The sequence below is a fragment of the Haematobia irritans genome, chromosome 5, assembly GCF_050003625.1.
Source record: "Haematobia irritans isolate KBUSLIRL chromosome 5, ASM5000362v1, whole genome shotgun sequence".
Classification (NCBI taxonomy): Eukaryota; Metazoa; Arthropoda; class Insecta; order Diptera; family Muscidae; genus Haematobia; species Haematobia irritans.
This window is the reverse complement of record NC_134401.1, coordinates 161,826,359-161,839,905: the sequence shown is the minus strand read 5'-3', so window position 1 is coordinate 161,839,905 and position 13,547 is coordinate 161,826,359. Positions and strand designations below refer to the sequence as shown.

General features: G+C 29.4%; 2 protein-coding genes across 4 annotated transcripts; both read left to right on the top strand.

Annotated features, from left to right (window-relative positions):
• The first annotated feature begins 277 nt into the window (after window positions 1–277).
• On the top strand, window positions 278–2,082 carry LOC142237700 (ribonuclease H2 subunit B). Of its 3 annotated transcripts, none has more exons than XM_075309096.1 (2): window positions 278–433; window positions 900–2,082. In XM_075309096.1, the coding sequence occupies exon 2, from the start codon at window positions 922–924 to the stop codon at window positions 1,993–1,995; it is 1,074 nt and encodes a 357-aa protein (XP_075165211.1). In that variant the 5' UTR covers window positions 278–433; window positions 900–921; the 3' UTR covers window positions 1,996–2,082. The 3 variants fall into 3 exon arrangements, with proteins under 3 accessions (XP_075165211.1, XP_075165212.1, XP_075165213.1); XM_075309097.1 differs by lacking the exon at window positions 278–433 and adding an exon at window positions 529–680; XM_075309098.1 differs by lacking the exon at window positions 278–433 and adding an exon at window positions 547–685.
• A 489-nt stretch (window positions 2,083–2,571) lies between these two features.
• ppk (pickpocket) lies at window positions 2,572–9,963 on the top strand. Its single transcript, XM_075310481.1, has 9 exons — window positions 2,572–2,850; window positions 2,910–3,025; window positions 3,110–3,269; window positions 3,372–3,635; window positions 5,562–5,799; window positions 5,865–6,004; window positions 8,728–8,858; window positions 8,940–9,180; window positions 9,398–9,963. The coding sequence occupies exons 1-9, from the start codon at window positions 2,588–2,590 to the stop codon at window positions 9,648–9,650; spliced, it is 1,806 nt and encodes a 601-aa protein (XP_075166596.1). The 5' UTR covers window positions 2,572–2,587; the 3' UTR covers window positions 9,651–9,963.
• The last annotated feature ends 3,584 nt before the right edge of the window (window positions 9,964–13,547 follow it).

Genomic DNA, 13,547 nt, shown 5'->3' with positions numbered 1-13,547 from the left:
GTCAAAGGCTTTGTTTACGTTTAGTATTCAACAATGTTGATGTTTTATATATACATTCAACAATACAAAAACACTACACATGCACAAACACAACAACACTACACATACAAACAAAACTTGAGTGATATGCCATTTTAGTTTGACATTATTAATATCATGGGGGGGTACACACGCTTGCTCGTGACTTTACCTTTAATTAATATGCCTTGGGTAGTAACTTGGTTTGGACAAATTCAAAAAATGTTGGCAGGGATTTTGATTTTTCATCCCTGATTCGCCGTGAGGGGGACGATGGAACGCTTTTGATTTAGATGTATAAGAAGTACAAGAAGAAGAAGTATAATTGCAAAATCGAAACATTGGTATAACTACCCGCCAAAATCCAATCACTAAAAATTATTTGTAAAAGTTTTGTTAACCATATATAAGAGAGGTGAGGGAGACTTGGGTTAAAACAAAGGAGTGAACCTATATTGAGTTATTTAGCATTAAAATATACAATGAAAGCTGTAGCCCATTAAAAATGGAAAGAATTCATAGGGAAGAAGAAGAATGTGAATGTGTTATCAAAACATGCATAGAAGTAAATAAAACAATAAAAATAATAAAAACATGCATAAAAATTTTTTATTGTTTGCCATCTGGAGCACTTAGTAATTGTTTGTTTATAAAATAGTTCGGTAAGGTAATACCAAATATTTTCGGGTCAGTTTGTAATTAAAACCATTTTGGTAATATGGGAAGAAGGGTAGAGAATTGGAACGGCCCAATACCTCTCTGCTTACACGTTTAGGAAGCACATTACATTTGTTTTCCAAATCGAATAGTTGTAGATTTAAACTCATCAATTTTCGTTTTATTATTAATGATTATTATTTTTAAAAATCTCTACTTTATAGTATTCGCAGAAAACACACTATCATGAGTAAGAAATCTACACGTGCTACAAAAATTAAGGATGATCCCGACTCCTCGTCAAAACAAACATCAAATCCTTCCGCATCCGCCTTGCGAAAGATATTTTATATATCTGAGGATATGTTAGAAGATGGAACTCAGAAGCTAAATCTCGAATATTTTTACCATCCTGGCAAGGGAAAGAAGGCTCTTTTTATAACGAAAGATGATACAACCATAATGGAAGTCATGGAGTATTCGGAACCTAGGAGAAGTTGGTTAATCAATAGCGAGATTTGCTCTAATGGCCATATTTATATGACCACCCCGATTGATGTGACTTTTTTGGCTCTCCATCATTTGCACAAACACTGCCAAAGTAGAGCAATATCGTTGGATAATATACATGATGATGCGGATCCTAGTGTAACAAGGCTACTTAATAATTTTGTCCGTAAAGATTCTTTAAAGTGCATTGCTGATGTTAAAACTGCCGGAAAAGATAACTACTATAAATACAATCATGAGAAATGTTTGGCTTGGTTATCGCTGAAAACAAAAAGAGTAGCAGATGCATTGAAGAAAGCTGGGGTACATTGCGGACACAGTGCTGTTTCACAAAATTATACCCGAAGTGAGAATGCTACAGATGAAAGTGCCCACGAAACAGACTATCTAAGAATGGCTTGCGATTACGTTGGGGGCTATGTATCATTGCAGTTGCATGAAGAACTTACCAAGTTGCTGCAAATACCATCAGAGATTCAGGCGAAGAGCGAGGATAAGAAGTCAGCAAATACTAAAAGAAAGTCTGGCGAATCGCTCCAAAGCAAGGGCACCAAAAAACAAAAACTTGAAAATGGGGCAGCAGCAAAATTAAAAAATTCAAGTCTGCTGGAAGAATCGCCGGACGATGATGAAACCGAAAACCATAATAAAAATAATTCAATGAACGAAGAAATCATAAAATCACCAAAGGAGACTATTTCCACCCCTTTGAAAGAAAAAACATTGACAGCAAAAGAAAAATCATTGGCGAAGAGTGCGAAAGGTACCAAGAGTATAGCGTCGTTTTTTATGAAAAAGGCTACAACTTAAGTATATTTGTTAAAATTGTATGTTTATTCACTAAAAAGCTATATGTACTTTTTTTTAATAAAGGAACGATATTTTAATACGAATAAATTTAATTTAGAAGGCCATTGGTATAAAGGTAGGGTACATAATTTTCACGAATATCGCATTGTCCAGATGTTGTCCTTTATAACTTCGGATGTCAGGATGAGAAAAAGGACTTTGCAGGTAATAGATATTCAAAGAAATGCATGTTTTTCATTCGCTCAACAGTGGGAATTTTTCTTTGGTTGTATTAAATTTTAGTGATACAAAGACAAACAAACAAAACAAGAAATATATTTTGTCATTTAATTAAAACATTTTCAGATAGCCCACACTAATGTACTTACATACAAACGCAAACCCTTGACAAAGTCGTTTGGCCGTTATGTGTTTTTCGAATGAATTTATTCCCTTGACATGGAGTCTGCATGTTAAATTCCCTAAGGAAAATAATAAATAATAGACTAGCTTTTAAAAATTTGGCTAGCTGTGGCTATAAAAGCCGTTGAAATTGAGAAAACTCGTTTAGTTTTGTTTCAACTATTGTACAAAAAAAAAAAACGAAATAAAAATGTTTTTCGGGGAAAACGGTAAACCGGTGCATTTTCCTCAGCCGGATCCGGACTTTCTTTCGTTACCAACACCATCCGAACGACATATGAGTATTACATCTCAAGCTTTGAGTGATGTACCCAGTGAACTTATTATAAAATCCAGGATTAAATATGGAAGTCGATGGTCGGCCTGCCAGGGCCTTATGGCTGAATATTCAAAGAGTACATCAGTGCACGGATTACGTTATATATTTGAAGTACATCGACCATTTTATGAGAAGTAAAAATATATTAACAAATTCGGAAAAGAGAAAATCGTAATTAAGAAATTTGTTTTAGATTCTATTGGATAGTGTTAATGCTAATATCATTTTATTTTGCTGTTTCGTTAATGTGGGATACCTACTTGAAGTGGTTAGATTCACCTGTAATATTGGGATTCGATGAAACGTTAGGTAAAATAAAAAAAAAGAAATATTAATGTGTAATGATGCAAATAGGCCGTTTAGAGAATAACTCAACCCGTTTTTTTGTTATAGTACCCGTTTCTTCAATACCTTTTCCAACCATAACCGTATGCCCAGAAATTAAAATGGATAGAGGAGAAAATTTTGATTTTACAAATATTGCAAATCAAATCTGGTCAGAAATTGAGGAAAATAAAAGTTTTGAAAATCTTGGAAATATAACTGAGGACGAGTAAGTACCGTTGATAGCACAATAAGCATAAAAATAAAGTTGTTCTTATACATTTAAATATAAGCAAACTGTTTTGTGTGTGATCCAATTTTTTTCAATTAGGTTGCAAAAGTTTATGGCAACTTTACAAATTTGTGAATCTGAAGTGCTGGATCGTTTTTCTCCTTATATGCCTAAAGACATGATGGTCGATGTTCCGCAAACACTGGTTGACCTGGCCTTAGTTCCGAATACTACATTGCCATTTTGCAAGTGGAATGGTCGCTTTTATTTTTGTCACTATCTCTTTAAATATGTTCTCACAGATGAAGGAATATGCTACCAATTCAATGGATTAGACGCCAAGGATATCTACAGAGATCCCAAGTATGTACATAAATCTGATAAGGAGATAAAATAAAGACGTATTATTATCGAAAAAGTCATACAGCTGATTTGGAGAGGAGAGTTTCCTATTGAGACTAGCCAATGCCAAATCGCTATTCACCAGAACATGTATTTGGACCAACATTAAAGTCAAGAACTCCATGTGTGTACGTGATTTCTCCCTGTTGGGACCACCGATTTGGTCTCTCTAGGTAGTTAGTCAGCCCCTTGCCTGGGACCTTTGTGCAGACAGCTAACACATTCAGGATATGATATGTGCTTCCAATGTTTTGGGCAACACATTTAGAAAAAGAAACTTCTTCAGCCATCACAAGCTTAATCGCAAATTTTAAATTGAACATTTTTTAAAACTCAATTAAGTTTTTAAATGAAAAAATTTCGTGAAGTTTTTTCTGTGAATATAGACAGAATTTCTTCGAAATTCGAAATCAGACTCTTTCAGATGCTTAGGACAGGTTAGGTATAGTGTCATCCCCTTATTTTAGGCTCACTTGTGGCATTTTCTTTTCTTGTAAAATATGCACACTTATTTGCATTTTACACGGAATATGACCTTTTTAGATTCTTTTGTAAAAAACAGCAGGAGTTCGAAAAAGGTTTCGAATGCTGTTGTGCCTCGTGCAAATTGAGATCGTTTTCAACACTACATACATACCAACAAATGACTGTGCTGCGATTGTCGTAAAAAGCAGAGTTTCATATGCTTTTGATGGTGTTTTTATCCTGATATTACACCAAAGAAATATTTTGCACAGAAAAAAGGAACACACGAGAATCTTCTATAGACAATTTTGTCATAATTTTATTTCTATTAAAAATGTTGTCAAAATTTTATTTTTATAGAAAATTTTGTTAAAATTTTATTTCTATATAAAATTTTGTCAAAATTTTATTTCTATAGAAAATTTTGTCAAAAGTTTATTTCTATAGAAAATTTTGTCAAAATTTTATTTGTATAGAAAATTTTGTCAAAATTTTATTTGTTTAGAAAATTTTGTCAAAATTTTATTTCTATAGAAAATGTTGTCAAAATTATATTTCTATAGAAAATGTTGTCAAAATTTTATTTTTATAGAATATTTTGCAAAAATTTTATTTCTATAGAAAATTTTGTCAAAATTTTATTTGTATAGAAAATTTTGTCAAAATTTTATTTGTAAATTTTGCCACCATTTTATTTCTATAGAAAACAACAATAAGATTATTTTTCAATCATTATTGTTGTTTTTGATTTCAGCTTAAAACCATGCATTGACTAAACTACAAGTGTAGCTTAACCAACAGAGGAAAAGTATGCTTGTCAGATTTATTTGGGCAAAGTCCTATAGACTGCAAGACGATTGGGTGGACAGCTGTTTCGGAATTACCACATTCCTCATCAGCAACCTCTACTTATAGCAAATCTATCAACCAATTATAAGAATAAATTCGGGTAATTCACTAAACTCAAAGTGAACTACACTTGAACCTTCCGACGAAAGGTGTTTGATAGTCGGCTTTGCCTAAACAAATTTGCAAGCAACTCTCTTTTCTCTCTCTCTTTTCCTTTGCCAAAGTCAAACCATCGATTTGAGTGCAGCTGGCTGGGTTTATTCTCGAGCGTGTTCATTTTCTCAAAATTTTATTTCTATAGAAAATTTTGTCAACATAGGTCGAGACTGCGATTGAACCCAAGACCCTTTGTCTGCAAGGGGGCATGCTAACAATTACACCACGGTGGCTTACTTACAGATGCTTGCATCAGGTTTCCCACTTTTGTGGTGATTGATTTTCTTCACAATGCCCTAGGCACATCAGACTATAAACGACTTTCTTCCTTGAGCATATTACATTAAGTATCAGCATACACTTTGCTATATCTACTAATAAATTTCTTTGAGTGTAAACATAAATATTTTTCTTTAGTTATCTTAGCTATTCAGATAAAACAATCATCAACTATAATAATTTTTTTGACGAATTACCCAAATATAAGGATGTAACTGGAAATTGGTCATTGGATGATGGTTATGTTGGTCAGGGATTTAATGCATATCCGCAGAGATCAGTTCTATCTTCGGCACGAAATGGTTTATTTGTATTTATGATGGGATTCGAACATAACTTTGACTATACATGTCGAAGTTTTAAACAAGGATATAAAGTGAGTTTTTCTTTTTGAAAGAATAGAAGTTTTCCAAATTAAAAAAATAATTTCTATTTCAACAGGTCTTTCTGAACTCCCCTGAAAGTGTACCGCTTACAACTGGTAATTATATTTTAGTACCACATGATGATGAAGTATTGGTTTCCATATTACCTCAATATGTAACCTCAACGGAAAATCTACATCAGTTTGGACCAGAAAAGTATGTTGGTATAAATGTTTATATTTTTTCTGTTGTTGTTTGATGATAGTTGACCTTAAAATTGTTAATTATATATGTTTAGTTCGCCTCGAGGTCATGTGAAGTTTATATTTTGTCTATAACATTTCTAAGAAAACAAAAATCTATTTTCGTGAAATTTTTTCCAATTAAAATTTAAATTGAGTTAAAAAAAAAAATTAATTGAGTCAACAAATTTTTAAATGAAACAAAAATCAATCACAAACATTAATAGTATCAATTAAGTTTTTAATTGATATAGTATCAATTAAGTTTTTAAGTTTTTAATTGATACTATCATTTATGTGATTGAAGACATTTCAATTAAAAAATTAATTGGATCAATTAATTTCGTGATTGAATCAGAAAAAAAAATTTTGTGTGTAGAAAATGTTGTATTATTTTTGATTTATATTTTTTGATTAATATTTTTTTATACAGTAATCCCTCGATTTACGTCATCAAATTTTTGTTCGATCAAACTTCGATTTACGTCGTCGATTTTTTTGCCCACTTTATCAAAAACGCTTTCCATAAGTAAAATAAGTATCAACGATGACGACATCGAAACATTTTTTTTCTAAAATTCTTACCGAAATTACTGAATTATCTTTATTTTTGAAGTTTTTTATTACTCAGCAAAAAAATTTGGAAGTTCTTCTCAAGGCACAACTTTAAAAGAACTTCCAAAAATGCTCTCCCAACGATGTTCTTTATTTTAACTGCACATGAAGTTCATTTGAGTCAATTTCTTTATAACTCGCTTTTTTCATATTTTTAATGGGTAATTAATTTTTTTTGTGTGTTTCGAATAGGTTAAAAACAGATTAAGAATTAATAAAATGATACAAATTATCTAAATTTAGCCGAAAAAAATGCTAATCCTTTGTAGAAAAATTTCGAATTTTTGAAAATATTTGATCACAAAAGTTCCAGACAAGCGTTATAATGCATTAAAAATCATAAAAATTTTTAAAAATTATTTATTTGTCAAAATATCACAAAATTTCTAAATTCACATCCAAAACACTGAATTCGCCTCACACCTTAAGAAGTGATGCGGCTGTTGAAATGGTGGACATCCGTCCTATGACAAGCCCATGTTAAATTCATCACTTCTGCGTCAATTTGGCACCACTTCCGGATCCAAAAAGAACATTTTCACTACTTTTTTGGCGACGCTTTTTTTGCTGGGTATGTACACGCACATACATACATAAAGGGACTTAGGAGAAAGTATGAGCAATTTTTAAATTGGTTTACGTGGTTTCGATTAACGTCGTCAAATTCCGGAACCAATCACGACCTAAATCGAGGGATTACTGTACTCGTATATGTTGCGTCTGAGATCAAGATTAATACGAAAGAGTACGAAAGTATGAAACGATCAGATTTTTATATCTTCGGCGTGAAAATCCGAAACTGTGCATATTTCTCAACGCTTTAAACTACAGTTTTATTTCTTCCTTGACACCAATTAAGCAGTAGGTTTGGGAGATTAATAAGTAAATTTGCTCATTACATGTACACCCAAAAAAAAGTGACCCCAGCTTGGAAGAAAATGTAGGTTTATTTTTGAAAATTTTAACTTTAATAGTTTTCTAATTGCAACATGTTACAAATAAGTTAATACTTTTTGTCAAATTGAAGAACATTTTTTAGAAATAATAAATTTTTTTCTGTTTAAGAAAATTTCATATGTTGGAAGAAAAAATTGGATTTAAAAATTGTTAAAATGTCTTTAGCGCTGTACGAAGTTCGAGACAGGTACAATTTTAGTAAAAATTACTCATTTGAGAGACTTATGAACTCAATTTAAGCAAACTTCTGCCATTTTAGGAAAATATGAACTATTTTAGTTTTTAGTAAAATTTTGCACTATATTTGTATACATCTTTTTTTTCTTATTTTTAGTTCACGTCATTAAAGTTGGCAAAAAATTATTCAAATAAGGAACATTTACTCATATTGTGCAAAATTTAACTAAAATCAACTAATCTTCATGAACTAAAATAAAGTTCAGTTGGCATTAGAACCCATTTTTTCTGAGTGTATGAGTAAAAGATTAGCTACAAATCTTTTACTCGAGTACATATTGTTTTTATTTTAATTTCAAAAATGTATTTAGATTTTGATATTTTTGTAAAAAAAAAAGATTTTTTTCATTTTATAAAAAAATATTACAAGAAAATGTTAAATGTTAAATATTAAAATTATATTATATAATTATATAATTTATAAATATTAAATTTATATTCTATTAAGCTACACCAAAAAATATTTTTAAATATGTTTTAGTACGTAAATAATTAGCCTTCTTGTAAAATCTGCTCATTGCATGTATGAGTTGTTCGTACTCTTTTGTAGTAATATTTACCTCAAGCGGAATTTTAAATTCTTTCTTACATATTGTTTTACTAAAAAAATTAAAAATAACTGACCAAAACTTCAAAACTTAAAACAAAAAATTTTAATATTTTAATATTTGAGAAAATTTTGTGAAAAAGATTTTTTTTTTAGATTTGTCTAAATATTTTCTTATATAACAACAAAATGTTAAGTATATATTTTTTAAGTTTTATTATTTTTTTTATCAAAATTTATTTATAAATTTCTATTGAAATCTAGGCTACACCAAAATATGATTTTTTTAATTTGTTTGTTTTTCGAAAATTTATTTGTTAATTATTTATCTTAATTTTCAGGCGTCAATGTTATTTCAACGATGAACGTTATCTACGCTTCTTTAAATCCTACTCCCAAAGTAACTGTCAAACGGAATGTTTGGCTAATTTCACAATAACCAAATGTGGTTGTGCTAAATTCTGGATGCCAAGTATAAATTCTAATAAGCCATAACATAAAAATAAAGAAGACTCAATAATAATTACATTGATTGCCTCTAAAATATTTTCAGAACCCTTGGATATACCCACATGTGGACTTGCCGATGTCAATTGTTATATGAAAGCAGAGGAAGAAATGAATTTTGTAATTTCAAATCAAACCAAACATAAATCCATTGATCCTACGGTTCAGATTATGTGTGATTGTATACCATCATGCAATTCACTGGATTATAATTTTGAAATATCACGAGCTTATTACGATTTTGAGAAGACAGTGTTGGCCCAGCGGGATTTCTATGAACATGATGAGTTAGTATTGCATTACAGTTAATATGATGAAACTATTGAAGGTGGTGTATTACAAATAGCTGACTACAGCTGATTTCTGAAAAATGCATTCAAATGTCAAATATGATACGTCTTTGACAGTTCTATGTATTTAAACAATATTTTTATAATAGTGCCACCACCTTAAATAGTTGTGGTAGTAGTGGTGATTAATTGTTTTTGAAATTTAATTTTCTAGTGGCCGTGGATCTCGATTATCTGTTTATTTCAAGGAAACACAATTTACTGCTATCAAACGGACTGTTATGTATGGGATAACCACATTAATTGCCAATTGTGGTGGAATTTTTGGTTTATTTATGGGAATTTCAAGTTTAAGTGTAATTGAGTTAATTTATTTCTTTTCGGTACGTTTGTGTAATAATTTACATAAGCGTAGATTAATTAAGAAGAGGATTTTGCAACAAGACGCTGAGGATGACCAATCGTAATTGGATAATTTAAGAAAAGTTTTTGGTTCGAAGACTACAAAGGTTACGCATTTTAGTAGGAGAGAAAATGTTAAGTAAACATATTTGTTTTTCCCTTAAAGTAATAGGTTTTTGTTACATTTTTAACATTTTAATAATTTTCAAGATATAGACCAGGTAAAATTGTATAATTAAAAAAAAAAAATAAATAATCATAATTTGTATGTGAAAAAATCACACATTTGAAAATTGTAAAAAAAAAATTAAGAATATAGAAAATACATTTATTTTAAATTCGATTTAAATAAAATCTACCTCATTTGAATGAAAATTACACAGTGCATCTAAAGAGTTATTATAGACAAAATTTTGATTTACAGCCTTTTAATATTGTGGAGCCATTTATCACGACTTCCATCATTTTATGGCAATTTAATAAAATTGCAAAATTTGATATTTCAATATTGTTGAGAAATTTAAATTTCTGTTGTAAGCTTTTCCAAGACACAAGTATTTCAAAACATTACGGAAATGTTTACTACACTGGAACTCGATAATATTTTAACGTGATTTTAAAAAGCTATAAAAGTGTTGAATTATTTTTGTTGATATGAAAACCCCAATCACGTTTCCAAGAAAATCTTATTTGGGAACGGAAATAAAAAAGCGCCTTACGCATCCGCTGTTATGATTTTTTTGTATTTGAATTCTCAATATACACCTTATTGTCTATTATTTGATTACATACATACATATATTAAATTTTGGGTAGATTTTGTGCAATGGCTACCAAATCGAAATAAAAAAGCGCCTTACGCATCCGCTGTTATGATTTTTTTGTATTTGAATTCTCAATATACACCTTATTGTCTATTATTTGATTACATACATACATATATTAAATTTTGGTCATGGGAGTTTACCCATTTAATTGTGGTAAATCTATTAAATTTTCTCGATAAAAGGCCTCCGTATCGTATACTTGTTGCATGTGAATCATACGCCCCATTGACCAAAGAATATTAGCAAATCGCGATTACCGGGCTTGAAATCACGTCTATTGTATTTGGAAGTGTTCATTTGTGCTTGCTATACTAACGTCAAACTTCATTAAAATTCTGATTTCAGGTCGCAATTTCTATTCCATTTTTTTGAAATTTGACACAGAAAAGTTTGCAGTCAGAGAAAAACCTAGTACGCTCATATATTAAAAGGATTCAGAATACATATAATTCTCTATGCTGTAAATTATTAGAAATATCGGTTTAGATTTAAATACAATCCCATAAATAAATCGGCCGCATATAATTGTTATTTTATTATATTCTAAATTAGAACTTATTAATGACCTCTTAGGCCTTCGTTATTTTGACTACGGCCTATTTCAAGGCGCTTTAAATTGCATCATGAGTAAACATGAGAATCAAAATTTAGTTTAATTTTTTATTCAGTTCATTTGTAATTAATATTAAACAAAATTTCATAAAGTCTTTGAAAATATCTATAGAAATAAAATGTTGACAACAATTTGTATAGAAATAAAATTTTCTATAGAAATAAATTTTTGAAAAATTTTTATACAGTAAATAAAATTTTGACAAAATTTTCTAAAGAAATAAAATTTTGACAAAATTGTCTATAGAAATAAAATTTTGATAAAATGTACTATAGATATAAAATTATGGCAAAATTTTCTATAGAAATAAAATTTTGATAAAATTTTCTATAGAAATAAAATTTTGACAAAATTTTCTATAGAAATAAAATTTTGACAAAATTTTGTATAGAAATAAAATTTTGACAAAATTTTCTATAGAAATAAAATTTTGACAAAATTTTCTAGAGAAATAAAATTTCTATAGAAATCAAATTTTGCAAAATTTTCTATAGAAATAAAATTTTGACAAAATTTTCTATAGAAATAAAATGTTGACAAAATTTGCTATAGAAATAAAATGTTGACAAAATTTTCTATAGAAATAAATTTTTGACAAAATTTTCTAAAGAAATAAAATTTGGCAAAATCTAGAGAAATAAAATTTTGCAAAATTTTCTATAGAAATAAAATTTTGGTAAAATTTTCTATAGAAATAAAATTTTGGCAAAATTTTCTATAGAAATAAAATTTTGGCAAAATTTTCTATAGAAATAAAATTTTGGCAAAATTTTCTATAGAAATAAAATTTTGGCAAAATTTTCTTTAGAAATAAAATGTTGACAAAATTTTCTATAGAAATAAAATTTTGCAAAATTTTCTATAGAAATAAAATTTTGGCAAAATTTTGTAGAGAAATAAAATTTTGACAAAATTTTCTATAGAAATAAAATTTTGACCAAATTTTCTATAGAAATAAAATTTTGACCAAATTTTCTATAGAAATAAAATTTAAACAAAATTTAAAAAAATTTTCTAAAGAAATAAAATTTTCACAAAATTTAATAGAAATAAATTTAAAAAAAAATCTGCCAATATTCGACATATGTATATAGGTATATGGTCTTTTCAATTCAATTCAAACATTTATTTAATCAATTAAGCCCTCTTGGACCATACATTGATAGATTTGAAAAAAAAGTACAACAAGCTAAATAGAATTTAAAAAAATTAAAATAAATTTAAAAAAATAAAATCGATTGTTCGAAATATTTCAAATAAATTGTTATGGTGGTGGGTATTAAATGAATCGATTCAGACCATCTGCTAGTCTAACATTCTAGGAAACATAAAATGATCCCCGTAATTGGATGTTGCTTTTCATTTACATTGATCGAATGAATAACGCAATGAAACTAATTTGCGTAAAAACTTGTTTAGTTACAAAAAGTCGAAAAAAGTGTTTCAAAAAATGTAGTTTAGCCGGATTCGGAGTCATGCAAAATTTATACGACTCCGACTCCAGCAAAATCTTCAGACTCCGACTCCACAGCCCCGATTTTGACGAAGAATGACTGTCTAGAGTAGAGAATGAAAGCGAAGGCGGCTTGACGGTTACGCCGATATAAATTTGTCTATTCGGCGGATGACAATTATCCGTTATAAAATTAATTTGAAGTTATCCGGATGCTAATGATATTAGTTGTACAACAAATCTGGAAATCAAATTATGTTTCATTAAAATTTTCTTAGCTAAATTTTTGCAAAATTTTTATAGCAACGTGATATTCTGATGGATTGTGGGGGAAGGTTAAAGAATTTGGCCAAAATATAACAATTATTAATATATTTATCTGATATAGGTTAGGTTAGGTTAGGTGGCAGCCCGATGTATCAGGCTCACTTAGACTATTCAGTCCATTGTGATACCACATTGGTGAACTTCTCTCTTATCACTGAGTGCTGCCCGATTCCATGTTAAGCTCAATGACAAGGGACCTCCTTTTTATAGCCGAGTCCGAACGGGGTTCCACATTGCAGTGAAACCACTTAGAGAAGCTTTGAAATCCTCAGAAATGTCCCCAGCATTACTGAGGTGGGATAATCCACCGCTAAAAAACTTTTTGGTTTTCGGTCGAAGCAGGAATCGAACCCACGAAGTTCTTTTAATTCAATTTTTTATAACTCGCCTTTTTCATATTTTTAAAGGGCAATTTTCACTATTTTTGTTTTAAATAGGTTAAAAACAGAGCAAGGATTAATAAAATGGTACAATTTTTTTTTTAATTTTGTCTAAAAAAAATGCTAAATCCATTCTAGAAAAATTGTAAATTATTTGAAAATATTTGAGGTAAAGAGCTTCAGACAAGCGTTAGAATGCATTAAAAATCATAAAAAAATTATAAAACCTATTTATTTGGCAAAATATCACAATTTTTTTAATTCACATCAAAAACACTGAATTCGGATCATGCCCTAAGAAGTGATGCAAATTCAGTGCAAAGGCTATTGAACTGATGGACATCCGTGCTATGACAAGCCCA

Bases quoted from the DNA above. Each gene is read 5' to 3' on its own strand.
- ppk (XM_075310481.1), top strand. From the start codon at position 2,588: ATGTTTTTCGGGGAAAACGGTAAACCGGTGCATTTTCCTCAGCCGGAT. The intron at 3,026-3,109 runs GTAAAATAAAAA...TTTTTGTTATAG, and splicing joins GGGATTCGATGAAACGTTAG to TACCCGTTTCTTCAATACCT. The intron at 3,636-5,561 runs GTATGTACATAA...ATTTTTCTTTAG, and splicing joins GATATCTACAGAGATCCCAA to TTATCTTAGCTATTCAGATA.
- LOC142237700 (XM_075309096.1), top strand. From the start codon at position 922: ATGAGTAAGAAATCTACACGTGCTACAAAAATTAAGGATGATCCCGAC.